The 19621-nt window shown below is 41.3% G+C and overlaps 1 protein-coding gene across 3 annotated transcripts in view; it reads right to left on the reverse strand.

The window, feature by feature from the left end:
* LOC111972240 (phospholipid-transporting ATPase IF) overlaps positions 1-19621 on the reverse strand; it is a 67536-nt gene that overhangs the window by 30895 nt on the left and 17020 nt on the right. For all 3 annotated transcript variants that reach the window (XM_023999181.1, XM_023999180.2, XM_023999179.2), the window contains exons 2-18: positions 15419-15535; positions 15196-15285; positions 14750-14830; positions 14286-14393; positions 12277-12405; positions 10837-10940; positions 7729-7776; positions 7540-7604; positions 7328-7409; positions 7048-7198; positions 3745-3942; positions 3469-3627; positions 3056-3234; positions 2697-2765; positions 2517-2590; positions 2213-2316; positions 1644-1825 (exon numbers count right to left, since the gene is read on the reverse strand). In XM_023999181.1, coding sequence (XP_023854949.1) covers positions 1644-1825; positions 2213-2316; positions 2517-2590; positions 2697-2765; positions 3056-3234; positions 3469-3627; positions 3745-3942; positions 7048-7198; positions 7328-7409; positions 7540-7604; positions 7729-7776; positions 10837-10940; positions 12277-12405; positions 14286-14393; positions 14750-14830; positions 15196-15285; positions 15419-15535 — 1940 coding nt within the window. The remainder of the gene's footprint in view (positions 1-1643; positions 1826-2212; positions 2317-2516; positions 2591-2696; positions 2766-3055; positions 3235-3468; positions 3628-3744; positions 3943-7047; positions 7199-7327; positions 7410-7539; positions 7605-7728; positions 7777-10836; positions 10941-12276; positions 12406-14285; positions 14394-14749; positions 14831-15195; positions 15286-15418; positions 15536-19621) is intronic.

The raw sequence follows: 19621 nt of genomic DNA on the forward strand, positions 1-19621 counted from the left end.
CACTCRACCAAATCGGGCCTTTARYGTAGAGTTGCCAGARGAAAGTCACTCCTCAGTAAAAGGCACATGACAGCCCACTTGAAGTTTTCCAAAAGMCACCTAAAGACTCTCAGACCATTAGAAACAAGATTCTGATGAAACCAAGATTGAACTCTTTGGCCTGAATGCCAAGTGTCACATCTGGAGGAAACCTGGCACCATCCCTACGGTGAAGCATGGTGGTGGCAGCATCATGTTGTAMGGATGTTTTTCAGCAACAGGGACTGGGAGAGTAGTCAGGATCGAGGAAAAGATCAACGGAGCAAAGTGCAGAGAGATCCTTGATGAAAACCMMCTCCAGAGCGCTCAGSACCACAGACTGGGGCGAAGGTTCACCTTCCAACAGGACAACGACCCTAAGCACACAGCCAAGACAATGCAGGAGTGGCTTTGGGACAAGTTTCTGAATGTCCTTGAGGGGCCCAGCCCCTCAAGGACATTAATCAAGGAATGTATTGATGTCTTCAGTATTATTCTACAATGTAGAAAATAGTAAAAAGAAAAGAAAAACACTTGAATGAGTAGGTGTGTTCAAACTTTTGACTGATACTGTACATACAGTATATTTGTAATTCATGGATTCTATTTCCACTGCTCATAAAAGTGGGGCGCAAATGTGTACATTTTCCTGTTTCAAAAATATATTGTTCAAAACAAGCAGTTTAGTTACTTACTATTCTYCCCCTCAGTGACTACCAGCAGAAGCAGCTCCTCCTCCGTGGGCGCACAGGCCGTGTGAACAATGCTTCAATTGTTTTTCCAGCTATTTGCTATGGGATGGAACTACCCCAATGAATTCGGAGGATTGCATAGCATAAATTKTAACGGCAAAGTAAATGGACCAATCCTGGGGCACTCAAATGTGTGTCCATTCCGCCAGAACTTCTGGATGTGCTCTAGTCTCCATCACATTGAGTCTCTTGCATGACGGCTTACTTGCCAGACAGCTTACTTCCACACGTGAGACTAGATCTGCTCTATCAGGTACAGATGGGGCTAAACCAAAAAGCTAATTGTAATTGACTTGTAAATYAATWATCATAACAGTCACAGGAGCCTGGGACCTGATAAACCGGAGGGATACACTAGCTAGAACCTTATCGTGGATCTGGTAGGACAAAAAAGCATGACCAACTTTGTTGTTCATCAGGTTCTACTGTAGGTGACAAGGCGAKGTTGTCTGGACTAAAACAGCATAAAAATCAGGTGTATCGCAAAGCATGATCAAATTAATTTGCAAGCTACAGTAATGTTGATAAACATTGAGAAATGCTTAGGTCCCCAAAACATTTTTGGAGGGGGGTCAAATTAACCAGTTATCGACTTTTGAAAAGCAGCTAGCTGTTAGATTGCCACCTAGTTAACGCCCATGCCAATTTCAAGTCTTTCTAAACTAATATCTGACTAGCTGGGAAATATGAAGTTACTTCAGAATAAAAGTTGAAATTGATTGGTCTTCCAGGTCGGTTAAATCAAAAACATGAAGTACAGTGTATATACAGTGCATTCGGAAAGTATTCAGACACCTTTCTGATATCATTGCTTGGTGCTCATAATGAGCTAACCCTTGACAAGACAGACACCAAACAGTGTTGTTGACGTACTTGTCCTCCACCCCGGTCGCTCCCAACAGCTCCAGGTCCTTTTCTATGAAGCTGAAGACCTCGGCCAGCCTCTCCTCTCTCTGCTGCAGGGCCGCGCGGGCCTCGTGGAGCCGCCGGTCCACCTCCTCATACTCCTCCACATTGAAGTGTCTGCAGGCCACCACCAACGTCCGCAAGCCCTTCTGAAGAAGGGGAAGAAAGAGAAACGAGGAGCTGACAGGGACTGGCTTTATATCAAATAAACACTCGCCTGCCAATCACAAATCAAAAACAAATCTCTGTAGATCCTGATGTCTGGATAAATTGTCTGTTAAGTTGTAGGATTTATTGATTTTCTGGGGGAAAGGACCACAAGTAATATTTACATTGTTGTAAAAAATAAATAAATACAAGAGTCAAAAATCGGCCACGAGAGCCCTCGCATGGAAAAAAGGACGGGAGGCAACCCAGCTGCACTGGTGCTCTTCAGCACAGACAATAAAAGATGGCATTCAGCATAGCAAAAATCTGCTGTACTTAAGGGCTGGAAATAGTGCCTTGTCTAATATGATGTGATGTGGTATACTCACCAAGGCAAATTCATCTACATGTACTCTTGTTTTGTCAATTTCTCCACTTTTAGTAAAGGGAAGAATGGCGGACTCAGCTCCCTTTGTAAATAGTACTTTCCCCCCTACAGCAATAGATAAAATATATTGCATTGTCATAGTGAGTATGGGCCAGATATGAAATACAGGGTAGCAGCAACAGTTAGGGAAATGAACTGAACAATGTTGCAGAACCAAATCAAAGGTGGGTTACATAATGTAATGAAATCCTAATACAATGTTTATGAATGAGCAATTTGTCTAATATGGAGAGAAATCACTGTACCTGAGGGTGTCTGTAATATGACACTCATTCTCCTTCGGGTTGCATCAAACTCTAGTACATGGAGTAGTTTATACCTGTGGGACACGGGAATAATAGGTTTTACATCACTTTCTATGCACAGTAGAGGTTCATCATCAACATTAAATGTCCGTCTTTTTAACCATAGAAYATTATACTTACTTTTCTGACTTTCCAAATGTTTTTATTTCCATAACTTCTCCATGGCTACCAATAAAGGTTACCCCCATCCTGCAATTAAATTGTTTCATGTGACATTGCTGACCATAAATACTGTAACATGCAGACTGTCGCCCATACATAACCCATGACCATAACTGTAATATGCAGACTGTGGTCTGGAATGTGGTGAACCTCAAACTATTTGTCTCAATAAATGTTCATTTGTCTGAGTGCTTGTATGTCCATAAAGACCTGTGTGTCCAGCATTGGTCATATAGCTACATATATATGAATCTGATTTACCAACAACAGTARAAATGGGTTGAACAGCGAAACATGACAGCTATCCTCCTYGGTACCTTTTAGTGGCTTCCACCAGTGCTTTCTCATCCGGCGAGGAGGCATAGTATTCCATCTGGGAGGAGAAGCCATTAGCGTGGGAGAAGGGGTTCCCCGGGCCGTCGCCTGGCTGCTCGTAGCTGATCTGCACTGTGTGACACAGCGATACTGCCTTCAGGAACAGCAACTCCTCCCGACTCTGAGAGGTGGCAGACAGACGGAGAGCGAGAGAGACAGACATGAGAAAAGTACTTAGAGTCATCAAACCAGTGCGAGGGTCCAAATCCATGAGGACAGTCAATTAATAATTGTTTAACACATGATTGGAAATGCAGACCTAACCATGTATATTTAATGAATGCACAGACAACACATGGATAAATAATGTATTGCAAGTCACTTGGGCGATATGAGAGGTTTTAATGGTGTTTACRAGAGGAGGCACAGGTCCGTCAGGCGAGTCATCCATCATCCCCTCGTGTATAAGCTTTCCATTGATTTCCTGGTATTTGATACCATTGATTGAACATTCACGGAACAGCATCTCATTCTCCGTCAGGGTGCCGGTTTTATCCGTAAACACGTATTCCACCTAGAACACACACACACACACACACACACACACACAGAGGCTGATCATAACACACAAACTCTGCGATGACGTTGAGCATGGGGCGCCATACAGTAATGAAGTGCTTTATGTCCAGACCTGTCCCAGCTCCTCGTTGAGGTCAGAAGTGTTGACCTGAGCCATCTGGTCGCTCTCCTCATGATAGAGGTCCAAGTCCCAGCCAATGAAAAACGAGCCCAGGAATTTCTGCATCTCCACAGTGACGTAGAGCGAGATGGGGATGATAAAGTTGTACAGGACCAGAAACGCCAGGAAATCAGAGATGAACTTCAGGATCTGTCAACAAGGAAGTGGGTGGAAAATAATAAAAACGGGGAAATAATAGTATAGTGTATTTTATTGGAGTTAAGACTGATGTTAAATAATTTCTATTCTATTATTTATTTATAGTATTTATAAATWGATAAAAGACAATTCATAAAATAAAAAAATCCCCAAATACAAGGAACTGGAAAACAAAAGTACTCAAAGCCRGAAATTAGGCAGGAATCAACAGGGCAGAAATAAAAACACTTCAAAGAGAGGACATAGAAGGCACAGTATGTGGGTATGTATGGGTGTATARGTGGGGGCAGTACGGGTGTGTTGGAAGATGGGGTGCCTGTGTGTTTTGTGTGATTAGGAAAGTTTGAATAGAAAAGTGAGTGCCTTCATTTCTCAGAACAAGAAAAGACTGACGAGTTTCAGAAGAAAGGTCTTTGTTTCTAACCGTTTTGAGCCTGTAATCGAACCCACAAATGCTGATGATCCAGATACTCAACTAGTCTAAAGAAGGTTAGTTTTAATGCTTCTTTAATCATAACAGTTTACAGCTGTGCTAACATAATTGCAAAAGGGTTTTCTAATGATCAATTAGCCTTTTAAATGTATAAACTTGGATTAGCTAACACAACGTGCCATTGGAACACAGGACTGATGGTTGCTGATAATGGGCCTCTGCACGCCTATGTAGATAATCTTTTTTTATTTTATTTTATTTTAAATCAGCCGTTTCCAGCTACAATAGTCATTTACAACATTAACCATGTCTACACTGTATGTCTGATCAATTTGATGTTATTTTAATGGCCCAAAAAATTAGCTTTTCTTTCAAAAACAAGGACATTTCTAAGTGACCCCAATCTTTGGAACGGTAGTGCATGCATACACACAAACACACACAGTTGAAGTCGTGAGATTACATACACTTAGGTTGGAGTCATTAAAACWAATTTTTCAACCACTCCACAAATTTCTTGTTAACAAACTATAGTTTTGGCAAGTCGGTTCGGACATATACTTTGTGCATGACACAAGTAATCTTTCCAACAATTGTTTACAGACAGATTATTTCACTTATAATTCACTGTATCACAATTCCAGTGGGTCAGAAGTTAACATATATTAAGTTGACTGTGCCTTTAAACAGCTTGGAAAATTCCAGAAAATMATGTCATGGCTTTAGAAGCTTCTGATAGGCTAATTGACATCATTTGAGTCAATTGGAGGTGTACCTGTGGATGTATTTCATGACCTACCTTCAAACTCAGTGCCTCTTTGCTTGAAATCATGGGAAAATCAAAAGAAATCAGCCAGAAATCAAGAAATCAAAAAATTGTASACCTCAACAAGTCTGGTTCATCCTTGAGAGCAATTTCCAAATGCCCAAAGGTACCACGTTCATCTGTACAAACAATAGTACGCAAGTATAAACACCATGCGACCACGCAGCCGTCATACCGCTCAGGAAGAAGACACATTCTGTCTCCTAGACATGAACGTACTTTGGTGCGAAAAGTGCAAATAAATCCCAGAACAACAGCAAAGGACCTTGTGAAGACGCTGGAGGAAAAGGGTACAAAAGTATCTATATCCACAGTAAAAACGAGTCCTATATCGACATAACCTGAAAGGCCGCTCAGCAAGGAAGAAGCCACTGCTCCAAAACCGCCATAAAAAAGCCAGACTACGGTTTGCAACTGCACATGGGGACAAAGATCGTACTTTTTGGAGAAATGTCCCTTGGTCTGATGAAACAAAAATAGAACTGTTTGGCCATAATGATCATCGTTATGTTTGAAGGAAAAAGGGGGAGGCTTGCAAGCCAAAGAACACCATCCCAACTGTGAAGCACAGGGGTGGCAGCATCATGTTGTGGGGGTGTTAAGCTGCAGGAGGGACTGGTGCACTTCACAAAATAGATGGCATGGATGTTAAAGCTAAAGCTTAGTCGCAAATGGGTCTTACAAATGGACAATGACCCCAAGCATACTTCCAAAGTTGTGGCAAAATGGCTTAAGGACAACAAAGTCAAGGTATTGGAGTGGCCATCACAAAGCCCTGACCTCAATCCTATAGAACATTTGTGGGCAGAACTGAAAAAGTGTGTGCGAGCAAGGAGGCCTACAAACCTGACRCAGTTACACCAGCTCTTTCAGGAGGATGGGGCCAAAATTCACAAAACTTATTGTGGGAAGCTTGTGGAAGGCTACCCGAAACGTTTGACCCAAGTTAAACAATGTAAAGGCAATGCTACCAAATACTAATTGAGTGTATTGTAAACTTCTGACCCAACGGGAATGTGATGAYAGAAATAAAAGCTGAAAGAAATCATTCTCTCTACTATTATTCTGACATTTCACATTCTTAAAATAAAGTGGTGATCCTAACTGACCTAAGACAGTGKATTTTTGCTAGGATTAAATGTCAGGAAATGTGAAAACAGAGTTTAAATGTATTTGGCTAAGGTGTATGTAAACTTCCGACTTCAACTGTACATATATATACACACACACACATACATACACACATGCATACAACTAGTGTTCAGGGAAACTCCAACTCATTTTCTGGTGCACTGCTCAAATCTCCCCTTTCGCCCTCAGAACAGCCTCATTTCATCAAGGTAAGGATATGTAACCTGATACCGCAGTCCTCTGATTTAGCCTAACAGAAGTTGGTTTATAAGCAAATTACCTCTACCTGCATTGCTCCTCGCAATGGCCGCCGGTCCCCCCATTATGCCATCAATGACTTGAATGGGGACACCCGTTCTATTCATTTTATTTCTACAGCAGCACATGCAGTCAGGAGCGGAGGTGTGTCTGAAATTATTATTTTAGTTATTCAAATGGTTGTGTGTGTCTGAAATTKTTATTTTAGTTATTCAAATGGTTATGACAGTGACCATAGTCATTTGGCTGGCCAATTACCATCATACAAAGACCCATGACCGTTACCGCCCTAGTGAAAACATCTTCCCACCTTCACTGCATTATCCACAAAAACAACAAACTATTTGTAAATATAGAATACGTATCCAAGAATACTATAAAATCAAAGATCATCAGTTTAAGAGAGTGATTTACCAGTGTGAATAAAGTGTCTCAGACAGTGACTGACCTGGCTGCTGTTCCTCTCCTGCTCTGTCTGCTGGTTGTAGAAGGGCTCGTCCCACTTGTTCTCAGCCTGCCAGGCGTACTTCAGGATGGTGCTGAGGATGGCCTCAAACAGCAGGATGCCCAGGTAGATGAGCAGAAAGGTATTCATGGACCTGAGAAAAAAACACCAAAGATTCACACTCTCTGATATACTTACTGTAAAGCTGAACCTGAAATCTGAGAAGAAGAAACTCAGAAGTGTTCAGTGTTGCTGTAGAGGTGTAGAATATCCTAATGCTCACTTCTCCACTGCAGAGCGCTTCTGGGATTTGCACTTGTAGTTCAGGGCCATCTTAGACTCCATCCCAGTGTAAACTGCTACACCTGCAAATCAAGAGTGGAACTTTAGTGAACCATGCATAGACAACAACCAACTGGTCAACTAGGGACAAAAGAGGATAACTGAGGACAGAAAGCAATATGACGACAACAMTGAGAGCAAGAAGACACTTACCAAATATTTCTTTGGTATTTTTCAATCTTGCTCCTCGAAGCAGCAGGTTTTCAGGTCCAAGGGGTCTAATGAAGCAGGTGCAACATAATAACTTTTCTTTCACCAGCAAATGGAAACAATGTGCTATTCAATCCATGCAACCCAGATAAAAATCCAATCAACTAGAATTGGCGAATTTTGCAATCTCACCTTACAATCTCTTCTTCTTGTTGTGTTACTGTTATTCGCCCAACAAACCTGAAAGTAGAGGCATTTCTTCTGAGTGGGAAGAGTTACAGAGTAGCAGAGAAACTGCAACACCCACGATCCCTAAAAATACCTCCATTCCGGCCAGTAGAAATGTGAAAAATAATAAGTGGTTCTTTTCAGTCATGGCAGTGGGCCTCTTTGAGCAGCCCCATCGCGGTGATTTTCCTTTGTTCCATTCATAATACATAACAATGCTACATACAATTTCAATTCAATGTGTTTAATGCAGTCCTGAATCACTTAACTGAATATATCTATTGCTCCCTGGATGGCAGATAGATGGCAGTATAGCGCAGCTGTTGAACAGAAAGGCTGAAATAGAACGTTTGCCAAAATAGAACGCAACTGCTCAGCTACAGCGACCGACACATATCAGTTTGCTACTAGCTAATTTTGCAGTCTGTTGATATGGATCGATTTATTGCAAAAAAGAAACGTAAATCTATTGACAATGAAAATGAGGGGGAAGAGCTGGAGAACAACATGACAGCAATGAACGAACAACCACCGGAGAACCAGGAAAATCAGGAAGATGGCGGCGGGGTAATGCAGCTAGCTAACGTAGCTCCGGTGCCTAAGAAAAAGATACGGTCGATTCAAGAACACAGAAAGTTCCAAGAGAAATGGACAGACAAGTATTTTTGTGTACTGCATGCTGGGACTAGTTTTGTCTTATTTGCCAGAAGGCAGTCAATTGTTTTAAACAAGCAAATTTAGAGCAACATTTCCAGTCACACCATGCCCACTTTGACAAAACATATCCGCCACAAAGCAACCTCAGAAATAACAAAATAGCGCAACTCAAAGGACAGCAACAAACGATGGACAGATCTAGCACTGTTGCAGAGAAAACGGCAGAGGCAACATATGAGATTGCTTAGATACTCGCAAGAAACAAAAAGGTCTTCACAGACACGGAGATTGTCAAAGACGTTTTTTGTCCTTAGACAAAATATTGTATGCTGATTTCACAAACAAGGAAGCTATTTTAAAGCAAATTAAGGGACTGCAACTCTCAGACTCGACCATAACAAGACGCACAGGAGACATTGGCGAGGACATCGGTAAGCAACTGATTACTGACATATCCGTGGCGCCGTGTTTTAGTATTGCGGTTGACGAAATCACTGATTTAAGTGACATTGCCCAATTATGTGTTTGGGTCCGCTTCCCTTAAAAACAAGTCGTTCAGAGAGGAACTTTTAAGTTTCCTTCCCCTTCAGGAACAAACACGAGGAGAGGATATTCTGAAAGCCCTTGTTACATTTTTTGCCGATAARAATGTAATAAAACAGGCAGGGAGCAAAAGCATGCTCAAGCGGCAGAGTCGATTTCCACGCTTATAAACCCAGGTTCGTTACACTACTCCCTCCTTTCAAAGAGTGCGTCCTCGCGCTAGCTTGCGACTCTACGTCTTACAGGAACGTGCTCACCAACCAAGCACACGCACTGTRGTGGATGCAAGGTCCGATCACTTCTGACACCAWTGTAATGAAACAGCAGGGAGCAGGTCTCGAACCCTCGACCTTCTAGCCCGAAGTCCAGCGCGCTATCGACTGGGCCGCAAAAGCATGCTCGTGCGGCAGAGTCGATTTCCGCGCTTATAAACCCAGGGTCGTTACAATGATATTGACTGGTCAAATCTGTTATCTGTGTGCACTGACGGTGCCCCAAACATGCGAGGGAAGGAGAAGGGACTCATAGGCCTGATGAAAGAGAGAGGATATTCCCGAATTTGTTAATTTTCATTGTATCATTCATCAGGAAGCACTTGTGGCTAAACTCAAAGACTGTGACTTACAGAATGTGATGCAGCAAGTCGTGRGCATGGTGAACATTATTATTGCGAGGTCACGGAATCACCTGCAATTCCATGAGTTGCTGGAGGAATACCTGACAGAATACGGCGACTTGATATTTCACAATGAGGTAAGATGGCTGTCTCGTGGCTTTTGGAAACATCCCTCCTCCCTCAAATCTGTGAATTTGTTGCAAGCAAGGGAAGAGAGAAGCCAGAGCTGGATGTCCACAGTGGATATTAAAGCTGGCTTTTTTGACTGACATCACCTGAACACTGTGAATCTCCAGCTCCAAGGTYAAGCTAAAACTCCGGGCAAAATGCTGCGTGTGGTCACAGCGTTTCAAAATAAAATCACCACACTCTTCATACTTGACAGTTTGTTAATTTCCCAAAACTCAGAGCAGTCACCACATCCAACCCAGACATACTGCAACATTTTATCTATGATGCATTTGTGCGTGTGTTGGAAGAGTTGAAGTTGGGAGTTTAAGTCAAGATTCAAGGATATCATGAAGTTTTTCAACTTCATTGAGAACCCATTTCATGTGCCAGTGTCATCTCTGGCCCCAGTCATCACAGTCCTCTGTCCTGACCGTGCAGGAATAGAGTGAGATAGTGGAGCTGCAGGCAAATGACACATTGCAAGGTGAACTAAGATCAGGTGTTACCCATTTCTGGAGCCTTGTGTCAGACACAGAGTATCCACTTCTGAAGCAGTGTGTGCAAAGAGTAACATTTTTTGTCAGCACTTATTCACGTGATGCAACATTTCAACAATGAACATGTTGAAACAAAAACAGAGAAACAGACTGACCAATGCACACCTGGATCACCTCACAAGGATAGCAACAACAGACTATACATTTATAATGAATTCATTCAAGGAGCAGAAGGGACATTTTCGCTCATCCAACTACTGAGGTAACCCTTGATATGGGTCTTATACATGTGATGTAGCCTATTTGATGTGTGTATGTATACATTTGTGATGCGCTGGGCATCAAATCAATTGCATGTGCTTTATTGCTCTGAATTTGCTCTCAATTTATAATTGATAATATTGGAAGAAAAAGTACAACAAATTAAAGATCTGTGCAGCCCTCTGAATGATTGTCTCAACTCAAAGTGTTACAAAAAATAGTGAGTAACACTGAGTTATGAGGACAGTGAAAGGAGAGCTCAGAGTTCTGACTGGCCAGTAAGAGCAAGGTCTTCTGTTCTGGGCTGTAGCTGTGACTATACCGTACCTATAAAGATCTGCATCTGGCTGCTGACACTCCACCACAGCATGTAGGGCCTCTAGCCTGGACACCGACTGAGACACCAATGTCTCTGGCACAGAGTAATGAGTCTACAAGACCAAAGAGAGAGTAGAGATATCTTCATGGAAAGGGACAAAGATGGCACTTTTATAGAATATAAATAAAAACATTTACAATGACGCAGTGAGCCTAGACGACAAAGAAATAGCCAAGTACATTGTAATGATTTACCAATGAATGTAGCTTAATAGTGCCGTACAAATTGCAACCGTTCCACAGCTCCAGCCTCTGTCTACTGTTTGACAGGTTGAAGGCCACGAGGCTTGTTAGGTTTCCATTTATAATTGAACTGAACCACTCTATGACTGCTTGAGGGGCAAAATCCAATCTGGTGGCTAAAGGAGTCTGCTTTCCAGCTGAAACAGTTTGTGCATATATTATGATGACATTTTGTGACATTTTCAGTTGTTGGTGCACACAAACATTTTAATGGAGGCAAGCCGAATTCGGTAGCCGAGGTCTATGGCCCTTCGTTGGTGATTGGTCAACAGTAGGGATTCTTCAATTAAGTGTTTTATTGAATCATTCTCATGCAAATTTTTGCACTTGAGAAATACTGCACCAAAGCATATTGTGTTAGATGTAAAATTGCGTGACTATGATGTAATCTGCAAAAATATCAACATCAATGACAGATTTCTTAAAATGTCTAAGATTAATATAGACTATTTTGTGGCAGGGACTGGCTACGGCGTCTCAAGATTGACAAACAGTATTATTTACGCTTTTTTGTTTTTAAGCGAAGGTCTTTTAAGGGAGTATGCGAGCACACTCGTTCGCTTAGCAGAGGTCGACTAGGCGCCAGGCGAACAGAAGCATGCTGACGCCTTTACCCATGTGCAACCTTTCGTTGCTCTAACCCCCTCAGTGAGAAAGCTAGTCCATCCCCCATTGGATTCTAATGTCATTACTGCAACACAAACAGCCATAAAAGACAAGTAGCTGGCACAGAAAGATGACATAGGCTGCACTCCTGAGATTGCACAAGAAAGAATACATTGCAGTTGTCCAAAAAATCTTCTGTTTGTGGCAATATACTCTTCAAATGTCAAATTTCCAGAGTGGGCTCCCTGATACTTTTAATAATATGACKAATTTATTAAAATAAAAAAAATAGATAAATAAGTTATATGGCAGAAGCATTTTGATTAGAAGCAGATAATTAGATATTGCCTCAGGCAAAAACACGATATCGATAGAATGCATAAGTACTAGTTCAGGGAAATGAAAGGAAGGAGACGGGCCATGAAAAGAGCAGTTTGTCCTCCCTCTATGAGAGGGGAAAGCTAATCCTTTTAGGGCTCATCCTTTTAGGGCTCAGAGAGAACGAAAGCGAGAGCGGGGAAAGAAGATTAAAAGCCCAACCTTCAGATTAGTCTCTCCGTCCAGGCTGGTTGTGGTGATGTGACACGTCCCCTCGGCTCGGTCCGATGATAAGAGGACCAAGTCCACTGGGAATGTCTCATCTTTGGCCACACGGACTATATCCCCCACCTGAGCAGACAGCACAGAAAGACACGTCACAACAGATGAATGATAAGCAAAACTCCCCCATGAAATCCACGACCTCAGAATCCAATCTTTTCTGAAGACAAGGACAGTGTAGTTCAATAGTGAATGCCACCATACACTGTTTAAAAAAAAAAATAGTACAGTTTTTCCCATGTGAAAACTGATACATTCCAGCTGCAGAACTGTTAAAACAATAAACTAAAACAGCCCTTGAATACACTTCTGGAATCTTCTGGCAGTTTAATGTACGATTTATTTTACCTTCAAAATGGATTATCAAAATAAACAAAAGATTAGTGCTAATCTTTCCCTTTCAAGATGATTCGATATGCATCTAGATACATGCGCTCTGATACGATACAGGAACAATGCGTTTTAGTTTGAAACAATTCAATTTGGTTTGATTAGAGAATGAATCGATGCGATACACTAACATTTGTTGCAAAACACATTCATTTTCCATTCTAAATTAAAATCTGTTGCTGTTGGAACTCATGAACTGGATCTGTCTGAGCCGACTTCTCTAACTGTGTGTGTGTGTGTGTGTGTGTGTGTGTGCGCGTGTGTAAATTATGTATGTCTATGGTGCATGCACTATGTAGGCACCGAAGCTGAAGGGAGACTAGGCATCTACCACCCCACTACCACTATCAGATTACAGGGGGCAATGTAGCCTTTGTACCCACAGTTTGGTTCTGAAATCACCGTCACCCACTAATTAACTTGTCATTTTTGCACATTAAGTGTTTTAGCTAGTAATGTATCAATATWTATTGTTTACAAAATAGCTATGGTACTGCCAATGAATATATAGCACAACTTTGGATTACACCCCCTCTCTCAAAATCGAATGGTCTTGAAGTTTGGAAGTCTTTAATGGAGTGATTTTCTCCTCTCGCGTCGGCCATGCAGTGTGCCTCGCAAAAGAGATTGGTGTCCTAGTTATGAAATGATCAACTTCACCCTGTATATCTAAAAATGACCATATACATTGATTGTTTAAAGCAAAACTACCAAAACTATTTGCTGATTGTGAACCTGYACAATCAAAATAAAATCTATTTTAAGCCCCGTTCAGCAGGTACAGTATAGCCAGATGAGTTATGTCTCCGGTAGCTTACTTTTATTCCGGTAAAACACCATTTTCAACAGCGCACAGATAACAATAACCTAGAAAATTAGAAAGGTTGTCACTCAATCAATAAAGCCTGATATCATGTGTACCTTGCATTGGTAAGCGCGCAAAGCTGGGCACAGTGAGCAGTTTGACTAGGCTGCTGATATTGCCTGGGGTTGTTCGTCACGTAAAATGACTTGTAGATCAATTACTGTCAACACAGTTACATGCAATTCGACAATGAAGAGGAGTGGACGCATCAGTTGTCACAAAAGATGAGGTAGAAAATGTAATGAGAAGAAAAAGTGTAACCCAGCAATTTCGTACAGTTTGAATCTATTTTCTGACTGATTTTGGAATCCGCGGACCGATGCACTTGCATCTTAAACATTTGAAATCGGGGAACTATGCGTATAGTTGGCTAGCTACATCTGGCTAACATTTGTTAATTGGGAACAAATCCTCTTATTCAATAACTATCTGGTGAGTAGATAACCAACATTTAGGCAAATAATGTAGCAACTGAGACTTGTCTGTGGGGGGGTACCTTGTTTTCACATTCCTGGCCTGGCCAATTGGTTTACTGACAAATTGTTAACACAGTGGTACAAAGCACCAGCCAAAGGTGGGAGTTATATGAAATATAACCATTTGTGCGACATCCGTGTGTGGCTGTAAGGTTTGATAAGTGTTAGGATGGTGTGCTGTACAAGGCAGGACTCATTATGACAGTGAGGTGACTCACTCGTATGTTCTTTGAGCGAGTCTGCACAAGGCTGCCACTGCGAACCACAAACACAGGCGCCCCGTTCACCTCGTTGTCCGCCTTGTGCCTCAGCCAGTCCTCATAGCCCTGAGTGGTGGGGGGAGGGAAGGAAAGAAGGGATGAGATTAGACTAGGGCTGCCCAACCCTCTTCCTGGAGATCTACCGTCCTGTGGGTTTTCAGTCCAACCCTAATTTAACACACCTGATTCTACATATATTAGCTGCTCAACAAGACCTTAACTAGCTGAATCTGATATGCTAAATGAGGGTTGGGCTGAAAACCTACAGGACAGTAGATCTCCAGGAAGAGGGTTGGGCAGCCCTGATCTAGACATTCTGACATCTAGACAAAGTATATATGATAAGCAGCCATATTTAATTTGCTGAATATACGGTTGTTGTTTTAGAAAAAAAGAGGAATTAAACATGTTAATACTCTCACCTGTTTGATGGCAGTTACTGTGATGACAAAGAACAGAGGAAGTCCGCTGGTGACAGGGGAAGTGGGGGTATCTATCATTAGCTGGAAAATAAAGAGATTATGTCAAAGGAAACAACAGCTGGCAATAATGTGGTTTCCTCATATAACCTGAAAACACTCTGGCCATCTATCGCAGAAAATGCATCATGAATAAGTATAACGAATTAACACATGTAGAATTGGACACAGTAGTGGCCATAGAAAGCTTCAGAATATCTGAAGAAACCGTGTGGTCTCTGTGTAGCCTGATACATACTGAAGGTTAGCTGCTTGGGACCTCCAGGCACAGTATGCTCAACAGCACACAGCAATTGTTGGTTAATGCCCACTGAATAGAACTGAGTCACGTCACACAGGCCAGCAACAATTTGAAACATGGTCGACTGGGTGCTGAGGAAAGCCCTTACCTGGACCAGGAATATGATGAGAAAATAAAAATTGGCTATTCTTCTGAACTGTTCAAACAGATTCTTGGGAACAAAATTCCAAACGGTGTACTAAAGAGGGGGGAGGGGAGAACAGAAACGTCAGAGTGTGAGTTGTTTGACACTGAAATTAAGTGGTTGAGTAACTTGAACATTTGTTGACACTTTTGACACAAAAGCTAGGGATTCAACACCTCTGCCTTACCTTGGATGATATGATTCTGTTGTCTGCAAACCGCTGAGGGACATAATGGCCATGTTGAGGGAAGCGGTTTGCGATGTAAACCGTTCTGGTATCACTTTGATGGGGAGGGTCAAAGCCCTGGAGGAGAGAGAGAGAGAGAAGAGAGGTTAAGCAACAGGTCAAACTTATACAACTTACTCAGAACCAATATGGACAACTTTTACCTAGAGACTGCCTGGTCAGAAAAATTACAGCCCATTTTTGAAGAGCACTGTGTCTAAGTCTATATTTAAGACATGTTGAATGCAAACACTACTTTGCACTCTGATTATCTGTCAGAAACACACAGGCTAGATTATATCCTGATTATAGTCTGTAGCCAGTGATCAAGCATTGTACTGAACAAAATATCTCCGAATTAGCATAATTCTACAGCTGCACCATCGAGAGCGTCTTGACTGGCTGCATCAACTGCAAGGCACCCAACCACAAGGTGCTACAGAGGGTGGTGAGTACGGACCAGTACATCACTCGGGCCGAGCTGCCATCCAAGACCTCTACACCAGGCGGTGTCAGAGGAAGGCCCAAAAATTGTCAAAGACTCCAGCCACCCCAGCCATGCTACCGCTCTGCTACCGCACAGCAAGCGGTACCTGTGCACCAAGTCGGGAACCAACAGGACCCTGAACAGCTTCTAAGACACCTAAAGAAGACTAGCTATTTAGCAATCAAATGGCCATCTGGACTCCCTGCTTTCACCCTTTTTTGCACTAACTATCTTGCACACACACTGGACTCTACCCATGCACCATGCACTTACACTTACATCCCAACACACATACACACACACACACACGACTTACAACCACACACACACACACGCATACTGACACACACGCATACTGTTGGAAAAGGATTTCACTGTTTGTCTACACCTGTTGCTTACGAAGCATGTGACAAATACAATATGAATTGATTTGAAATGAGCCTATTCAAGTCAATGACACTTCTCTCGTGGGCTGGTCAATAACTTCCTTATTGCAGGGAACTGAAAAAAAATCCCAGAAGTCTAATCCTAGAATGCTATAGGCTAGCCGTATCTTAAAATTACATTTCTGTACGCAATTTTCAAAAGAGTAAATGAATCCCGGTCACATGATGGGGAACAATAATGAAGACAGACTGTGTGTGTCCATTGCTCATGAGTATTGAGAATGAGTGGGCCACGTCACCGATGCCAGACATCAACACATGCATTCAATTACTGTCCCAGCCCGCCCTCCTCAATGAGCTTTTGTGTTTGCACAACACTCTCACACATCGCACTCCCCATCTTGGCCATGTTCACTGCACCCAGGCAAAATCTCTCATCTTATGATCTGCCTGTGCTGCTAAGCCCCAAGCACAGTCTTAGTCCTCCTTGGTGATCAAACATCATCATCTGTGGTCACTTGTTTGAATCATAGGCTATGTGTACAGAATGTGCTGCAGTGGGGAATGTCAGAGGGGAGGAGCCGACAATGTTACAAAGAGTACAGTTATATTTTCACCAGGCAGGCATGTTGACAGAGTTTCTGGAAGTTCTTGTGTAACCAGTATCAGTGTCAATATGGCTGTCTGGGCCAGGGAATGAGTGACTCATCAACACGGTTAATTCATTGATAGACATCTGCATACGGTAACTCCTTGTTCTGAGATAATTATGTTCTATTGTTAGGTTTGGCCTACTACCTTTGACAAACTACTACTTACTTGAACAAAATTGCTTGTCACCTGGTCTGTTGTGCCCCTCATTCGCCAAATAACTGTCAAGTTATTTCATGCTCTAACAAAGCCTACAACTCCCATGATATCTTGAGGGAACCCCCAGAGCCCAGCTACATAGAGGGGATAATGAATGAGGAGCTGTAATAAATCAAACAGGGTAAATCCATTTGAATTCAATCACTTTTTGARAGCACCCCTTTCGATTTGAATCAAATCAAATTTATTTATATAGCCCTTCGTACATCAGCTGATATCTCAAAGTGCTGTACAGAATGAAACCTTCCATACATATTTGCCCATTTTACATCTAAGGTTTTTGGGTTGTGCCCYCCATCGGTTGAGACYCAACATGTTCTTGAATAGAGGGTGGGTGTCATGTTTTGGCTAATAAATGTACTAAAATTGAAGCAAAATACAAATATCGAATTTCAAAAATAGTACCAAAAAGATGGAGGTCTACACATCAGAGAATGATGACTTGAATGGGAATAKCTGTTGTTTTTTAAAATATACTGTCAATCCTCCATAGGAAACCTATTGAAATCATATAAATAATAGAATAGACATGACCATATAAAGTTGACATTCAACGTGGGTGGACCGGCAGCCATATTTGTTGTAGTAAATAAAAGGTGAACATTTAATTTATAAATGTTTTATACACGTTTCATTTTTTTTACCCAAGATACAAACAAGAACATCAATTTACAGATTAACACAAACAGCGACTACGTCTCATCTGCCCAGAACTGCATGCTCACACCCCCATCCCTAGTGCCTGCAATATATTTTACCACATGAACTTAAATTGTACTAATTTGTTTTTCTTTGGTTGCCCATGCTATTTCAATATGTGCATAATAAATCATTAGATTTTTCCATTGTGTTAAATTGCAGATTTACACATTCTTACCTATCATATGAAAAGCATTTTCTGACTTAAATAACACTCCCTTAAGGATGCTTGTGATATGTAGCTTAAGTTGCATGTATTTGTATATGTATTTTGTATCTACATTTGTCAATCCAAAATTGCTTTTTAATTGTGTCATGGAAATACAWTTATTTCCTGTTACCAAGTAATTTACGGTTTCTATGCCTTTAGTTTTCCATGTGGACCAATTTATCTGTGAATTCTGAAAAGATATCCAAGGATTGTTCCATAGGGTTGTGTTTTTAGGGAGTGATATTGATTATTGTAGAATATGTTTAATTTTCTTCCATATTGTTAGCGCTTAACTATGAAGTTGTTAATGTTCTTAGCTTTACCCTTTGAAAAGGGACACGTACAAATATTCTGGGGATGAGCATTCATTCTTCAATATGTACCCATTGTTCCTCTTTAGTGCATTTAACTATATGTCCCATGTAAAAGCCTTGGGAAGCAAGTTGATACAATTTCAAGTCTGGAAGGTTAAAACCACCCTCAGATTAGGTAGATGTGAAACTTTATTTTTTATTCTATATGCCCATAAAATCTGTTATGACCAATCATACTTTTTTTTTTTAAATGTCTTCACTGGTATTTTTGTGCTCGAGTTTTTACTTTGCTTCCTGTCTTTAAGTTTGGTGTGTTTTTTGTTTGTTTGCCTGTTCTTGGGAAAGGTTTGTGGGCGCTCATGGTGTCTTCAGTCCCACTTGTTGCTCGTCAACGTTCAGTGGACACCCCCCATGAGCGTCTTTCAGAACCCGTCCTAAAACCCCACCTGTTTCGTTTTGGTTGTTGTCAGTGACTTTGTTAGTTCCCCCTTCCTTTCTTGCTGGGGAACGTATCACCACTTTAAGGATTGCTGTAGATTGTGAGGTTTTTTCCCTATTGCCATTAGTTTTTTCTCCCCCACATATATTTTATTTTTAAAATAAAATAAAATAAAATTGAGAGGGGAGGCAGGTAGCCTAGTGGTTAGAGTGTTGGGCCAGTAACCAAAAGTTAGCTAAATTGAATTCCTGAGCTGACAAGGTAAAAATCTGTTGTTCTACCCCTGAACAAGGCAGTTAACCCACCTTTCCTAGGTCGTCATTGTAAATAAGAATTTGTTCTTAAATGACTTGCCTAGTTAAATAAAAAGGTTAAAAAAAAATTAAATGAGATTTTAGAGAGTATTCAGAAAATATTGGTCAGGTATAAATCCAGAGATCATCTGCAAATAAGTTTAGTTTATTTTCATGTTTACCAATACCTGTTACTTTTTTGTCCTGTCTAATTATTTCTGCAACCGGTTCAATGGCCAGTGCAAACAGGAAGGGGGAGAGGGCACACCCCTGTCTTGTGCCCCTTTCTAAAGCAATTTCATCAGAATACATTATTTGTGTATGTTTTTGCTTAAGGACATTTATAATAATTTTTATAAAATCTATTATTTCCACTGGAAAGTTGAAAGCTGTCCAAAGTTTTGAATAAAACAAAGGTAATTCAAGACGGTCAAAATTATTTTCGGCATCAGACATTGATCTATA

The sequence above is a fragment of the Salvelinus sp. IW2-2015 genome, linkage group LG13 (genome assembly GCF_002910315.2).
Source record: "Salvelinus sp. IW2-2015 linkage group LG13, ASM291031v2, whole genome shotgun sequence".
NCBI classification, from domain to species: Eukaryota; Metazoa; Chordata; class Actinopteri; order Salmoniformes; family Salmonidae; genus Salvelinus; species Salvelinus sp. IW2-2015.